The sequence below is a fragment of the Zalophus californianus genome, chromosome X, assembly GCF_009762305.2.
Source record: "Zalophus californianus isolate mZalCal1 chromosome X, mZalCal1.pri.v2, whole genome shotgun sequence".
Classification (NCBI taxonomy): Eukaryota; Metazoa; Chordata; class Mammalia; order Carnivora; family Otariidae; genus Zalophus; species Zalophus californianus.
Window position 1 is genome coordinate 59,585,743 of NC_045612.1, and position 14,524 is coordinate 59,600,266.

Sequence of the window (14,524 nt, forward strand, 5' to 3'; positions counted from 1 at the left end):
ATTTCCAGGGGAACTGCACCACTTTTAAAGGAAGGCCCTTTATATCTGTTGTGTTCAATAAGGAAATGGCATTGTCTATGTGGGGACTATGCTCTGAAGGCAGTACTATCTTGACATCTTGTATGAATTTTTTGCTGTTGATCATTATTCCTAGTGTCAATGCATACCTTACTGAAATTCCATTTGTTGTTTCCACAGATTTCAGGAAACCTTACTGTGCCTTGGATTACAGGGTGTTCTAGAAAAAGAGCAGTAAGTAATCTTTTATTTAAAGCAAAAAGAGGGGTTTTCCCCTGTGTTGTTAATAAGAATGCCACTGAGAAAATTGTTATGATATTTGTAAAGTTGACAAAATTGAACCTTAATAAGACTGCATTATCTCAAAGGACATATTCTGAGGTCATAATATTGATATATATTACCAATATAACCTTAAATAAAATGTAATCAGTACACCATCTAATCTTTGAGCAGGTTTTTGCAGTTATAAAAGCAATCAAAGGTAATTAATGCAATAGGTGAAATAGAGGGGATTAAGAAATACACTCATCATAATGAGCATTGAATAATGTATAGAATTGTTGAATCATTAGATTATAAACCTGAAACTAATATAGCACTATATATTAATTATACTTCAATGAAAAGATAATAAAATACCATAATGTTTTATACCTAATTATCCTAGTTAATTTCATCATATAATTGGGTCATGATTGATATAAATATCTCAATCAAAATTAAGAAATTTACATTACTATTTATTTAGTGCATTTCAGTATTTATTTTTTATGGTTGTAAAAGTCTTCACACTCAATATGCTTTTTTTAAATTTTATTATGTTATGTTAGTCACCATACAATACATCATTACTTTTTGATGTGGTGATCCACGATCCATTGTTTTCATATAACGCCCAGTGCTTCATGCAGTACATGCCCTCCTTAATACCCATCTCCGGGCTATCCAATCCCCCCTCCCCCCTCCCCTATAAAACATTGTTTGTTTCTCAGCGTCCACAGTCTCTCATGGTTCATCTCTCCCTCCGATTTCCCTCCCTTCATTTTTCCCTTCCTTTTCCTAATGTCCTCCATGCTATTCCTTAGATTCCACAAATAAGTGAAACCATATGATAATTGACTTTCTCTGCTTGACTTATTTCACTTAGCATAATCTCCTCCAGTCCCATCCATGTTGATATAAAAGTTGGGTATTCATCCTTTCTGATGGCTGAGTCATATTCCATTGTATATATGAGCCATATCTTCTTTATCCATTCATCTGTTGAAGGGCATCTTGGCTCTTTCCACAGTTTGGCTATTGCAGACATTGCTTCTATGAACATTGGGGTGCATATGGCCCTTCTTTTCACTACATCTGGGTCTTTGGGGTAAATACCCAGGAGTGCAATTGCTGGGTCATAGGGTAGCTCCATTTTTAAATTTTTGAGGAACCTCCACACTGTTTTCCAAAGTGGCTGTACCAACTTGCATTCCCACCAACAATATAAGAGGGTTCCCCTTTCTCCACAACCTCTCCACCAATTGTTGTTTCTTTCCCTGTCCATTTTTGCCATTCTAACTGGTGTAAGGTGGTATCTCAATGTGGTTTATATTTGAATTTCCCTGAGGGCTAATGATGATGAACATTTTTTCATGTGTCTGTTAGCCATTTGTATGTCTTCTTCAGAGAAGTGTCTGTTCATATCTTCTGCCCATTTTTTGACTTAATTATTTATTTTTTGGGTGTTGAGTTTGAGAAGTTATAGATCTTGGATACCAGCCCTTTATCTGTAGTGTTATTTGCAAATATCTTCTCCCATTCTGTGGGTTGCCTCTTTGTTTTGTTGACTGTTTCCTCTGCTGTGCAGAAGCTTTTTATCTTGATGAAGTCCCAAAAGTTCATTTTTGCTTTTGTTTCACTAGCTTTTGGAGATGTATCTTGAAAGAAGTTGCTGTGGGCGATGTCAAAGAGGTTACTGCCTATGTTCTCTTCTAAGATTTTGATGGATTCCTGTCTCACATTGAGTTCTTTCATCCATTTTGAGTTTATCTTTGTGTATGGTGTTAGAGAATGGTTGAGCTTCATACTTCTGCATGTGGCTGTCCAATTTTCCCAGCTCCATTTACTGAAGAGACTGTCTTTTTTCCATTGCATATTTTTTCCTGCTTCGTCAAAGATTATTTGACCATAGAGTTGAGGGTCCATATCTGGGTTCTCTATTCTGTTCCATTGGTCTATATGTCTGTTTTTGTGCCAGTACCATGCTGTCTTGGTGATCACAGCTTTGTAATAGAGCTTGAAATCGGGCAACGTGATGCCCCCAGCTTTGTTTTTCTATTTCAACATTTCCTTGGCGATTTGGGGTCTTTTCTGATTCCATACAAATTTTAGGATTGTTTGTTCCAGCACTTTGAAAAACGTCATTGGAATTTTGATCGGGATGGCATTGAAGGTGTAGATTGCTCTGGGTAGCATAGACATTTTAACAGTTTATTTTTCCAATCCATGAGCATGGAATATTCTTCCATCTTTTTGTGTCTTCTTCAATTTCTTTCATGAGTGTTTTGTAGTTTCTAGAGTATAGATCCTTTACCTCTTTGGTTAGGTTTATTCCGAGGTATCTTATGGTTTTTGGTGCTATTGTAAATGGAATCGTTTCTCTAATTTCGCTTTTTACAGTTGCATTGTTAGTGTATAAGAAAGCAACTGATTTCTGTGCATTGATTTTGTATCCTGCCACATTACTGAATTGCTGTATGAGTTCTAGTAATTTGGGGATGGAGTCTTTTGGGTTTTCCACATAAAGTATCATGTCATCTGCAAAAAGAGAGAGTTTGACTTGTTCTTTGCCAATTTGAATACCTTTATTTCTTTTTGTTGTCTGAATGCTGTTGCTAGGACTTCTAGTACTATGTTGAACAATAGTGGTGAGAGTGGGCATCCTTGACGTGTTCCTAATCTTAAGGGAGAAGCTTTCAGGTTTTCCCCATTGACGATGATATTCGCTGTGGGTTTTTCATAGATGGATTTCATGAACTTGAGGAATGTTCCCTCTATTCCTATACTCTGAAGAGTTGTAATCAGGAAAGGATTTTGTATTTTGTCAAGTGCTTTTTCTGCATCAATTGAGAGGACCATATGCTTCTTCACCCTCCTCTTATTAATGTGTTCTATCACATTGATTGCGAATGTTGAACCACCCTTGCATCCCAGGGATAAATCCCACTTGGTCATGGTGGATGATCCTTTTAATATATTTTTGGATCCTATTAGCTAGGATTTTGTTGAGGATTTTGAAATCCGTATTCATCAGGGATATCGGTCAGAAATTCTCCTTTTTGATGTGGTCTTTGCCTGGTTTGGGGATTAAGGTAATGCTGGCCTCATAGAATGAGTTTGGAAGTTTTCTTTCTGTTTCTATTTTTTGAAACAGCTTCAGTAGAATAGGTATTATTTCTTCTTTGAATGTTTGGTAGAATTGTCCAGGGAATCCATCAGGCCCTGGACTTTTGTTTTTTGGGAGGTTTTTGATCACTGCTTCAAACTCGTTCCTGGTTATTGGCCTCTTTAGGTTGTCAATTTCTTCCTGTTTCAGTCTTGGCAGCTTATAGGTTTCCAGGAAGGCCTCCATTTCATCCAGATTGCTCAGTTTATTGGCATGTAGTTGTTGATAATAATTTCTAAGAATTGTTTCTACTTCCTTGGTGTTAGTCGTGATCTCTCCCCTTTCATTCAAAATTTTATTAATTTGGGTCCTTTCTCTTTTCTTTCGGATAAGTCTGGCCAGTGGTTTATTGGTCTTATTAATTCTTTCAAAGAACCAGCTTGTAGTTTTGTTGATCTGATCTACTGTATTTCTGGTTTCTAATTCATTGATCTCTGCTCTAATTTTAATTATTTCTCTTCTAATGTATGGCTTAGGCATCGTTTGTTGCTTTTTCTCTAGTTCTTTAAGATGTAGAGTTAGTTGGTGAATTTGGGATTTTTCTATTTTTTTTGAGTGAGGCTTGGATGGCTATGTATTTCCCCCTTAGGACCGCCTTTGCAGTATCCCATAGGTTTTGGACCAATGTGTTTTCGTTCTCATTGATTTCCATGAATTGTTTAAGGTCATCTTTGATTTCCTGGTTGACCCAAACATTCTTGGGCAGAGTGGGCTTTAGCTTCCAAGTGTTTGAATTTCTGCCAAATTTTTCCTTGTGATTGAGTTCCAGTTTTAAAGCATTGTGATCTGAGAATATTCAGGGAATAATCTCAATTTTTGGTATCAGTTGAGACCTGATTTGTGACCCAGTATGTGGTCTATTCTGGAGAAAGTTCCATGTGTGCCCCAGAAGAATGAGTATTCTGTTGTTTTAGGGTGGAACATTCTGTATATATCTATGAGGTCCATCTGGTCCCGTGTATCATTGAAAGCTCTTGTTTCCTTGTTGATTTTCTGCTGAGATGATCTGTCCATTGCTGAGAGTGGAGTATTGAGGTCTCCTACAATTAATGTATTGTTATCAATATGACTCTTTATTTTGGTGAACACTTGGCTTATGTAGATGGCTGCTCCCATGTTGGGGGCATAGATATTTACAATTGTTAGATATTTTTGGTGGATAGACCCTTGAAGAATGATATAGTGTCCTTCTGTGTCTCTAATTACAAACTTTAGTTTAAAATCTAATTTGTCTGATATAAGAATTGCTACCCCAGGTTTCTTCTGAGGTCCGTTGGCATGGAAGATTGATCTCCAACCCTTCACTTTGAGTCTGGATGTATCTTTAGGTTCAGAATGAGTCTCATGTAGGCAGCGTATGGATGGGACCTGTCTTTTTATCCAATGGGCAACCCTGTACCGTTTTATGGGAGGATTTAGGCCATTCATGTTGAGAGTGATTACTGAAAGATATGAATTAATTGTCATCATGTTGCCTGTGTAGACATTCCTTTTATAGATTGTCCTTGTAAATTTCTGTTGTATATCACTCTTGGGGTCTTTCTCCTTTTATAGAAGCCCCCTTAATATTTCTTGAAGTGCTGGCTCAGTGGTCACATATTCTTTCATTTTCTGTCGGTCGTGGAAGCTCTGCATCTCTCCATTCATTCTAAAGGACAGCCTTGCCAGATAAAGTATTCTTGGCTGCATGTTCTTTTCATTAATACCCTGAATCTGTCTTGCCAGGCCTTTCTGGCTTGCCAGGTCTCTGTGGATAAGTCTGATGTTATTCTGATATTCTTCCCTCTGTAGGTAAGGAATCTCTTCCCCCTAACTGCCCTTAAGATTGTTTCCTTGGTTCTAAGATTTGCAAGTTTTACTATTACATGCCGGGGTGTTGGCCTGTTTTCCTTGATCTTGGGAGGGGTCCTCTCTGCCTCTAGGATGTGAATATTTGTTTCATTCCCCAGACTAGGGAGGTTCTCAGCTACGATTTGATCAAACACATCTTCTAGTCCTCTCTCTCGCTCCACTCCCTCCAGGATTCCAATTGTTCTGACATTGGAATGCTTCATGGTGTCCCTTATTTCTCTGATTCTATTTTCATGGATTCTGAGTTGTTTTTCCCTGGATTCCTCTTTTCCCTTTTTATCTATTAAATTGTCTTCCAGGATGCTTATTCGTTCTTCTGCCTCACTTACCCTAGCTGTTTGATTATCTAGATTGGATTGGATCTCATTGATAGCTTTTTTAAGTTCTGCCAATTCAGCTTTCATTTCTGCCCTTAGAGACTCTATGTTGCCATTAATTGATTTCTTCATTTTAACCATTTTTTTCACAATTGCTAGCCTGAATTCCATCTCCGACATCTTGGTTATATCTACATCCATTTGTAAATCTGCAGCATAAATCATAATATCTGAGTCTTTTCTATTTTGGGCATTCCTCTTCCTAGTCATTCTGTTGATGGGTGTTTGAGGGAATGTATAAAGTCCAAATTATTGTCCGGAACCCAAGCAAGATGTACCTGTTTTCTAGGGACCTTAGGGTTGCTGGCCTCTTGTTTTCCCAACCTGTGTTCTGGGGGAGGGTCCTCCGGTGCTGTTACTCAGGCAACCCTGTTTGGGCGGAGTTGCCCTGCCCCCCTGTGGTGGGGGATGGGCTCAGTGGGAATCAGTTTTGGGGGCTTTTGTTCTCTGGTGGCTTTCCCTGGCGGCTTTCCGTGTCTCTTCCGCGAGTCAGAGCAGAAAAGACCATTTCCAACCCTCTGCCTCAGAGCAGAGAGATCCCAGTCCTTTGTTCAGTGAGCTCTCCAGGCCACACTCTCTCCATTTCTGTCCATGCTGCTATAAACTGCAGCGTTCTGGGTTATGCGCCCCTTCGCAGTGCTCCCAGTCCTGCCTCCAGGTTGGGGCACGTCTCTGCCCTATGTGCTTCTAAAACCACCAGCTGCTCCCAGTTTACACATGCGACCCCACGGCTCCAGGTTTATGTCCCGGGAGCTGCCCTAAAGTCCTTTCCCTGCCGCTACCGGTCTGCGAGTCTTCCCCATCCCCAGCACACGAGGCTGTTGCTCACTGGCAGTGTAAGATCCCCACGGCCAGGCTCCCTCCCGCTGCCATTTATCCTCCGATATCTGCCCGCGGAATCACAGCTCCCTGCTTTGTACCTCGAAACAACTGCCTGCGATATTCTGTTTGTAGAGATCCAGATCTTCTTACATCTCAGGTTGATTTCATGGGTGCTCAGAGTGGTCTGGTAGATATCCAGCTCAATTCCAGGGACCAGTTGAAATAGGGTCCCCTACTCCCCCATCTTTCCTCAAAAAACCCTAAGTATGCTTTTTTCTTTAAATTTAATTATCCAACATATAGCACATCATTAGTTTTTGTTATAATGTTTAACGATGCATTAGTTGCATATAACACCCATTACTCATCACATCACCTATGCTCCTTAATGCCCATCACCCAGTTACCCCATCTCCCCAATCCCTCCCTTTCTGCAACCCTGTTTCTCAGAGTCAAGAGTCTCATACGGTTTGTCTGCCTCTCTGATTTCTTCCCATTCAGTTTTCCCTCCCTTCCCCTATAGTCTTTTGCATTATTCCTTATGTTCCACATGAGTGAAACCATACAATAATGGTCTTTCTCTGATTGACTTATTTCACTTAACATAATTCCCTGCAGTTCAATCCATGTCGATGTAAATGGTAGATATTCATCTCTTCTGATGGCTGAGAGTAATATTCCATTGTATATATGAACCACATCTTCTTTATCCATTCATCTGTTGAAGGATATCTTGGCTCCTTCCACAGTATGGCTATTGTGGACATTGTTGCTATGAACATTGGGGTGCATTTGCCCCTTCTTTTCACTACATTTGTATCTACCCAGTAGTGCAATTGCTGGGTCATAGGGTAGCTCTATTTTTAATGTCTTGAGGAACCTCCATAGTGTTTTCCAGAGGGGCTGTACCAGTTTGCATTCCCACCAACAGTGTAATAGGGTTCCCCTTTCTCCACATCCTCGCCAATATTTGTTGGTCCCTGTCTTGTTAATTTTAGCCATTCTAACTGGTGTAATGGGGTATCTCATTGTGGCTTTGATTTGTATTTCCTTGGTGATAAGTGATGTGGAGCGTTTTTTAATGGGTCTGTTAGCCATTTGTATGTCTTCTTTGGAGAAGTTTCTGTTCATGTCTTCTGCCCATTTCTTGACTGGATTCTTTGTTTTTTGGGTTTGAGTTTCATAAGTTCTTTACGGATCTTGGATACCAGCCTTTTATCTGATATGTCATTTGCAAATATTTTCTCCCATTCCATAGGTTGCCTTTAGGTTTTTTTATTGTTTTCTTTGCTGTGAAGAAGCTTTTTACCTTGATGAAATCCCAATTGTTCATTTTTGCTTTTGTTTCCCTTGCCTTTAGAGACTTGTCTTGCAAGAAGTTGCTGTGTCCAAGGTCGAAGAGGTTGCTGCCTGTGTTCTCCTCTAGGATTTAATGGATTCCTGTCTCACATTTAGGTCTTTCATCCATTTTGAGTTTATTTTTGTGTATAGTGTGAGTGAATGATCCAGTTTCATTCTTCTGCATGTGGCTGTCCAATTTTCCCAGCACCATGTATTGAAGAGACTTTTTTCCATAGGATATTCTTTCCTGCTTTGTCAAAGATTAGTTGACCATAGAATTGAGGGTCCATTTCTGGGATCTCTAGTCTGTTCCATTGATCTATGTGTCTGTTTTGTGCCAGTACCATGCTCTCTTGATGATTACAGCTTTGTAATATAGCTTGAAGTCAGGCATTGTGATGCCCCCAACTTTGGTTTTCTTTTTCAACATCCCCCTGATGATTTGGGGTCTTTTCTGGTTCCATACAAATTTTAGGATTGTTTGTTCTAGCTCTGTGAAAAATGTCAATGATATTTTGATAGGGATTGTATTGAATGTGTGATTGCTCTAGGCAGCATAGACATCTTAGCAATATTTATTCTTCCAATCCATGAACATGGAATGTTTTTCCATCTCTTTTTTTGTCTTCCTCAAATTCTTCCACAAATGTTCTGTAGTTTTTAGAGTACACATCATTTGCCTCTTTGGTTATGTTTATTCCTAGGTATCTTATGTTTTTTGGTTCAATTGTAAATGGGATTGATTCCTTAATTTCTCTTTCTTCTGTCTCATTGTTAGTGTACAGAAATGCAACTGATTTCTGTGCATTGATTTTGTATCCTGCCACTTTGCTGAATTGCTGTATGAGTTCTAGCAATTTTGGGGTGGAGTCTTTTGGGTTTTCCACATATAGTATCATGTCATCTGCAAAGAGTGAGAGTTTGACTTCTTCTTCACCCATTTGAATGTGTTTTATTTCTTTTTGTTGTCTGATTGCTGTTGCTAGGACTTCTAGTACTATATTGAACAATAGTGGTGAGAGTGGGCATCCCTTTTGTGTTCTTGACCTTAAGGGAAAAGGTCTCAGTTTTTCCCCATTGAGAATGATAGTCGTTGTGGGCTTTTCATAAATGGCTTTTCTGATATTGAAGTATGTTCCCTCTATCCTTATACTTTGAAGAATTTAGAAATCAAGTAGGCCAGAAAGGGCTGGCAAAATATATTCAAGTACTAAATGGGAAGAACATGCAGCCAAGAATACATTATCCAGCAAGGCTGTCATTCAGAATGGAAGGAAATATAAAGAGTTTCCAGGACAGACAGAATATGTGACCACCATGACAATCCTGCAAGAAATGTTAAGGGGGATACTGTAAGCTAAGAGAGACACCCAGAGTAACATAGACCAGAAAGTAAGAGTCAATCTACAGAAACAGGGACTTTGCAGACAATACAATGGCACTAAATTCATATCTTTCAATAGTTACTCTGAATGTAAATGGACTGAATGTTCCAATCAAAAGACACAGGATATCAGATTGGATAAAAAAGCAGGGTCCACAAGAGTCTACAAGAGACTCATTCTGAACCTAAAGACACTTCAGGATTGAAAGTGAGGGGATGGAGAACAATTTACCACGCTAATGGACCTCAAAAATAGCTGGGGTAGCATTCTTCATATCAGACAAATTAGATTCTAAACCAAAGACTGTAGTAAAAGATGTAGAGGGACACTATATCATAATTAAAGGGTCTATCCAACAAGAAGATCTAGCATTTCAGTATTTAGAAGTAATGAGTTACTAGTAGTTTAACAGTCTTATTTTGTTTTGTTTTTTTTAAAGATTTTATTTATTTATTTGAGAGAGAGAGAATGAGAGATAGAGAGCATGAGAGGGAAGAGGGTCAGAGGGAGAAGCAGAATCCCTGCTGAGCAGGGAGCCTGATGCGGAACTCTATCCCGGGACTCCAGGATCATGACCTGAGCCGAAGGCAGTCGCTTAACCAACTGAGCCACCCAGGCACCCCAGTCTTATTTTGTTTTTTTTTTTTTTACTTCCTCCTATAATTATTGTGATTTGTATAATGTTAATATATTAAAAAACTTCATTAAAATTGTGTTTTCTCAAAGAATCTTATTCAGTTGTCTGTGTAGGACCTATAAATCTGAATTTTAAGAAGTGTCTCAGGAGATTTTGATGTAACTGGTCAATAGATGGGAAGCTATTAAAGGCTTTTAATTATAAAAAAGACATGAGTAGAGTTTTAGAAAGATAACTCAAGTTACTTTATGGTAGTAGGTTTAAGGATAATAAAACTGAATCTAGGGAAATTTTGTACTGGACAGGATTATGTAAACTCTTTTTCCTTTCTCTTCCCCCAAAAGTAAAAGTATAAACCATGGAAATAATATAGGATGCCACCAACGGAGATCTCTAAAAGTTGGAAAGGAAGCAACTGGTTAGTAACTCCAGGACTTGGAAGGACTACAGGGTACTTTGTCTCCCGATTAACTCAGGCCAGACATGTTATGACCCCTACTATAACAAGAGAAAACAGCTTGGGTAGGCTCATTCCTTCCACTGATGGGATGGGGGTCCCCAAACAACATGAAGTGATCTTGGCAACATTGGCAAAAAAGATTAGTTGGAAGCCTCAGTGACAATAAGGCAACCAGAGAAGTACTCTCCTTCTCAGTTGTGCCTGAACCTTTCCTCCCTTGGTGGAGATACCAAGCAGTAATACTAAGGGAGATGCCACAAAACATAGTTTGATCTGGAAAGCCTCTTTTTTATTTATTTATTTTTTAAATTTACTTATTTGTCAGAGAGAGAGAGCACAAGCAGGGGGAGCAGTAGAAGGAGAGGGAGAAGCAGGCTCCTCACTGAGCAAGGAGTCCGATGTGGGACTCGATCCCAGGACCCCGGGATCATGACCTGAGCCAAAGGCAGATGCTTAACGACTGAGCCACCCAGGCATCCCTGGAGAGCCTCTTTTTTAAAGATTTTATTTATTTATTCATCAGAGAGAGAGAGAGCACAAGCAGGGGGAATGGCAGGCAGAAGTAGAAGCAGGCTCCCTGCTGAACAAGGAGCCAGATGTGGGACTTGATCCTAGGACTTTGGGATCATGACCCGAGCGGAAGGCAGCTGTTCAACCAGCTGGGCCATCCCCTCAAAAACCTCTTTGTCTCTGTGGTCAGCGAATTCTTTCCTCCCCTTAGAGAATCAGAGAGCTTGATTAGCACCAGCAAAAGTGATCAAGACACGATATGTGCACAGCTTAGTAAGTGTGTTATTCATCCCTGAAAGATGAAAAATCTGTTTTCCCACATAGAGAAACTAGCCCAAATAAATCAAGCAAATTAAAATACACTACAAATGATTTGAGAATTAAAATACCACCAGAAAGTACCATTGGAACCACAACCCATAAATGTAGGCCAGGACCTGTGTGCCTGCCTGGTAAAATAAAAAGATTCAAATAAAACTAAAAATCTCCTAACATAATGGCCAAAGTATTCAGGATACAATAAAAAAACAGCCAACATACCAAGAACCAGGAAAATCACAGCTTGAATGATAAAAGACAATCAACTGACACAAATACTGAGGTGAATTAGTTAATGGAATTCTCTGACAAGGATTTTAAAGCATCCATTATAAAACTGTTCTAACATGCAATTACACATTACCTTGAAACAAATGAAAAAGAAAAAAAGAAAATCTCAAGAAAGCAATCAACGTTATAAATGAACCAAATGAGAATTATGGGACTGAAGAATACAATAAATAAGTCTGCAGCATTCCTCAAGATTTGAGTGGTGATAGAACAGAATCAATGAACCTCATGAGGTCAGATTGATAGAATTTACCCAATTGGAACTAGAGAGAGTATAGACTGAAAGATAATAGAGCCTTAAAATCCTGTGGAGCAATAACAAAAAATTCAATATTGTATCATTGAAGTCCTATAATAAGAGGAGATAGAGAATAGGACTTAAAGAATATTCAAAGAAATAATGGCAAAAGCATCCCAAATTTGGGGGAAAATCTAACATAAACCTACAGATTCAAGAAACTGAGTGAATTCCAAGCAAGATTGATGGAAAGAAATCCACACCTAGGCACATCAAATTTAAACTTCTGAAAACTAAAGGCAACACAAAAAATCTTGAATGCTGCCAGAGAGAAATGATGCATTATTTATGGGAGAATACCAATTCAAATGACAGATTTCTTATCTGAAACCCTGGAGACCAGAAGGCCAGTATTTTTCAGATATTGAAGAAGATAACTTTCAGCCAATAATTGTATGTTTGGCAAAACTATCCTTCAGGGAATGAAGGAACAAACAGACATTTTCAGATGAAAAAGAATTAAAATAATGTGTTGGTAGCTTGCCTACTCCAAAACAATGACTAAAGGAAGTTCTTCACACAAAAGGAAAATGATAGAAGAGGAATTTGGGGGCAGTAGGGAGGAAGAAATAACAGAAAGTGCAGAAATATGCCTGTCTTGCTCCTCATGAATTTTCTATATTATATTTGATGATTGAAACAAAAGTAATAGTACCATCTGTCTGATACTCAAGACAATGGTACTTAAAACTGGGGAAGGTAAAGGAACATAAGCAGAAGTAAGGTTTCCACACTTCATTAAAGGGGTAAGTTACTGATACCAGTACACTATGACAAATCACATTATGTGTATTTGATAGCCGGAACGATCACTTCAAAAACTATATAAAATAATACACTAAAAAACACCTAAAATAAATAAAAATAGAAACCTAGAAATGTTCAGGTCACACAAGAAGAAAAGAAAAAAAAAAGAAACACAGGAATGCAAAACAGAAGAAACTGAAAATAATAAAATGACAGACATAAGCCCTAATATAGCAATAATTATCTTAGATAAAAGTATACCAAGTAAAATTTAGATATATTGGCAGGATGGGTAAAAGAAACACAGCCCAATTTTATGCTGTTTATAACATCTCACTTCAAATTCAGTAGCATATATAGACTGAAATGCAAAAGATAGGGAAAAATATACTACCATGCAAACGTTAATCATAAAATCCAGGAGTGAACATCTGTGTTAACATCAGATAAAATACGGGGCACCTGGGTGGCTCAGTCGTTAAGCATCTCCCTTCACCTCAGGTCATGATCCCAGGGTCCTGGGATTGAGCCCCGCATCGGGCTCCCTGCTCAGTTGGAAGCCTGCTTCTCCCTCTCCCACTCCCCCTGCTTGTGTTCCCTCTCTCACTGTCTCTCTCTCTGTCAAATAAATAAATAAAATCTTTAAAAAAAATCAGATAAAATAGACTTTATTTTTTTCTGTCCAAATGTTTATTTACATTCTAGTTATTTAACATATAGTGTAATATTGATTGCAGAGTAGAATTTAGTGACTCATCCCTTACAACACTCAGTGCTCATCATAAAAAGTAACCTTCTTAGTACCCAACACCCCTCTATCCCATACCCTACCCACATCCCTCCATCAACCCTCAGTTTGTTCTCTATCTTTAAGAGTCTCTTTTGGCTTGTTTCCCTCTCTCTTTTTTTCCTTACCAATTTGGTCATCTGTTTTGTTTCCTAAATTCCACATGAGTAAATTAAAATGGTATTTTTCTTTCTCCAACTGATTTATTTTGTTTAGTATAACACACTTTAATTCTATCCATCTCTTTGCCTATGGCAAGATTTCATTCTTTTTGATGGTTGAGTAAAATCAAAATTTTCATAGTAATTTTTGATGGCTGAGAATATATATCTACACACATCCCACATCTTCTTTATCCATCAGTCAATGGGCATTTGGGCTCTTTTCATAATTTGGCTATTGTTGATAGTGCTGCTATAAACATCAGGGTGGATGTCCACGTTCGAATCTGTATTTTTGTATCATTTGGTTAAATGCCTAGTAGTGCAATTGCTGGGTCATAGGGTAGTTCTATTTTTAACTTTTTGAGGAACCTCCATACTGTTTTCCTTAATACCTGCACCAGTTTGCATTCCCACCAACAGTGCAAGAGTGTTCCTCTTTATATGCATCTTTGACAACACCTGTTGTTTCCTGAGTTGTTAAATTTAGCCATTCTGACAGGTGTGAGGTGGTATCTCATCATAGTTTTGATTTGTATTTCCCCGCTGTTGAGTGATATTGAACATCTTTTCATGTGTCTGTTAGTCTTCTGGATGTCTTCTTTGGAAAAGGGTCTATTCATGTCTTCTGACAGTTTCTTAACTGGGTTGTGTTTTGGGTGTTGTGTTTGGTAAATTCTGAGTAGATTTTGGATACTAACCCTTATCAAGTGTGTCATTTGCATATATCTTCTCCCATTCCATGGGCTGCCTTTTAGTTTTGTGGATTGCTTCCCTCTACTTTTGGAACTAATGATATACTACTATATGTTGGCTAATTGAATTTAAATTAAAAAAAATACCACCAGCATTTTTCACAGAGCTAGAACAAACAATCTTAAAATTTGTATGGAACCATAAAAGACTCTGAAGAGCCAAAGCCATTCTGAAAAAGAAAACCAAACCTGGAAGCATCACAATTCCAGGCATCAAGTTACATTACAAAGCTGTAGTCATCAAGACAGTATTATACTGGTACAAAAACAGACACATAGGTCAATGGAACGGAATAGAAAAGTCAGAAGTTGACCCAGAACTATATGATCAACTAA

General features: G+C 38.4%; 1 protein-coding gene across 1 annotated transcript in view; it reads left to right on the forward strand.

The window, feature by feature from the left end:
• HDX (highly divergent homeobox) overlaps positions 1-14,524 on the forward strand; it is a 257,563-nt gene that overhangs the window by 81,982 nt on the left and 161,057 nt on the right. Inside the window, exon 4 of the mRNA XM_027608559.2 lies at positions 199-252. Coding sequence (XP_027464360.1) covers positions 199-252 — 54 coding nt within the window. The remainder of the gene's footprint in view (positions 1-198; positions 253-14,524) is intronic.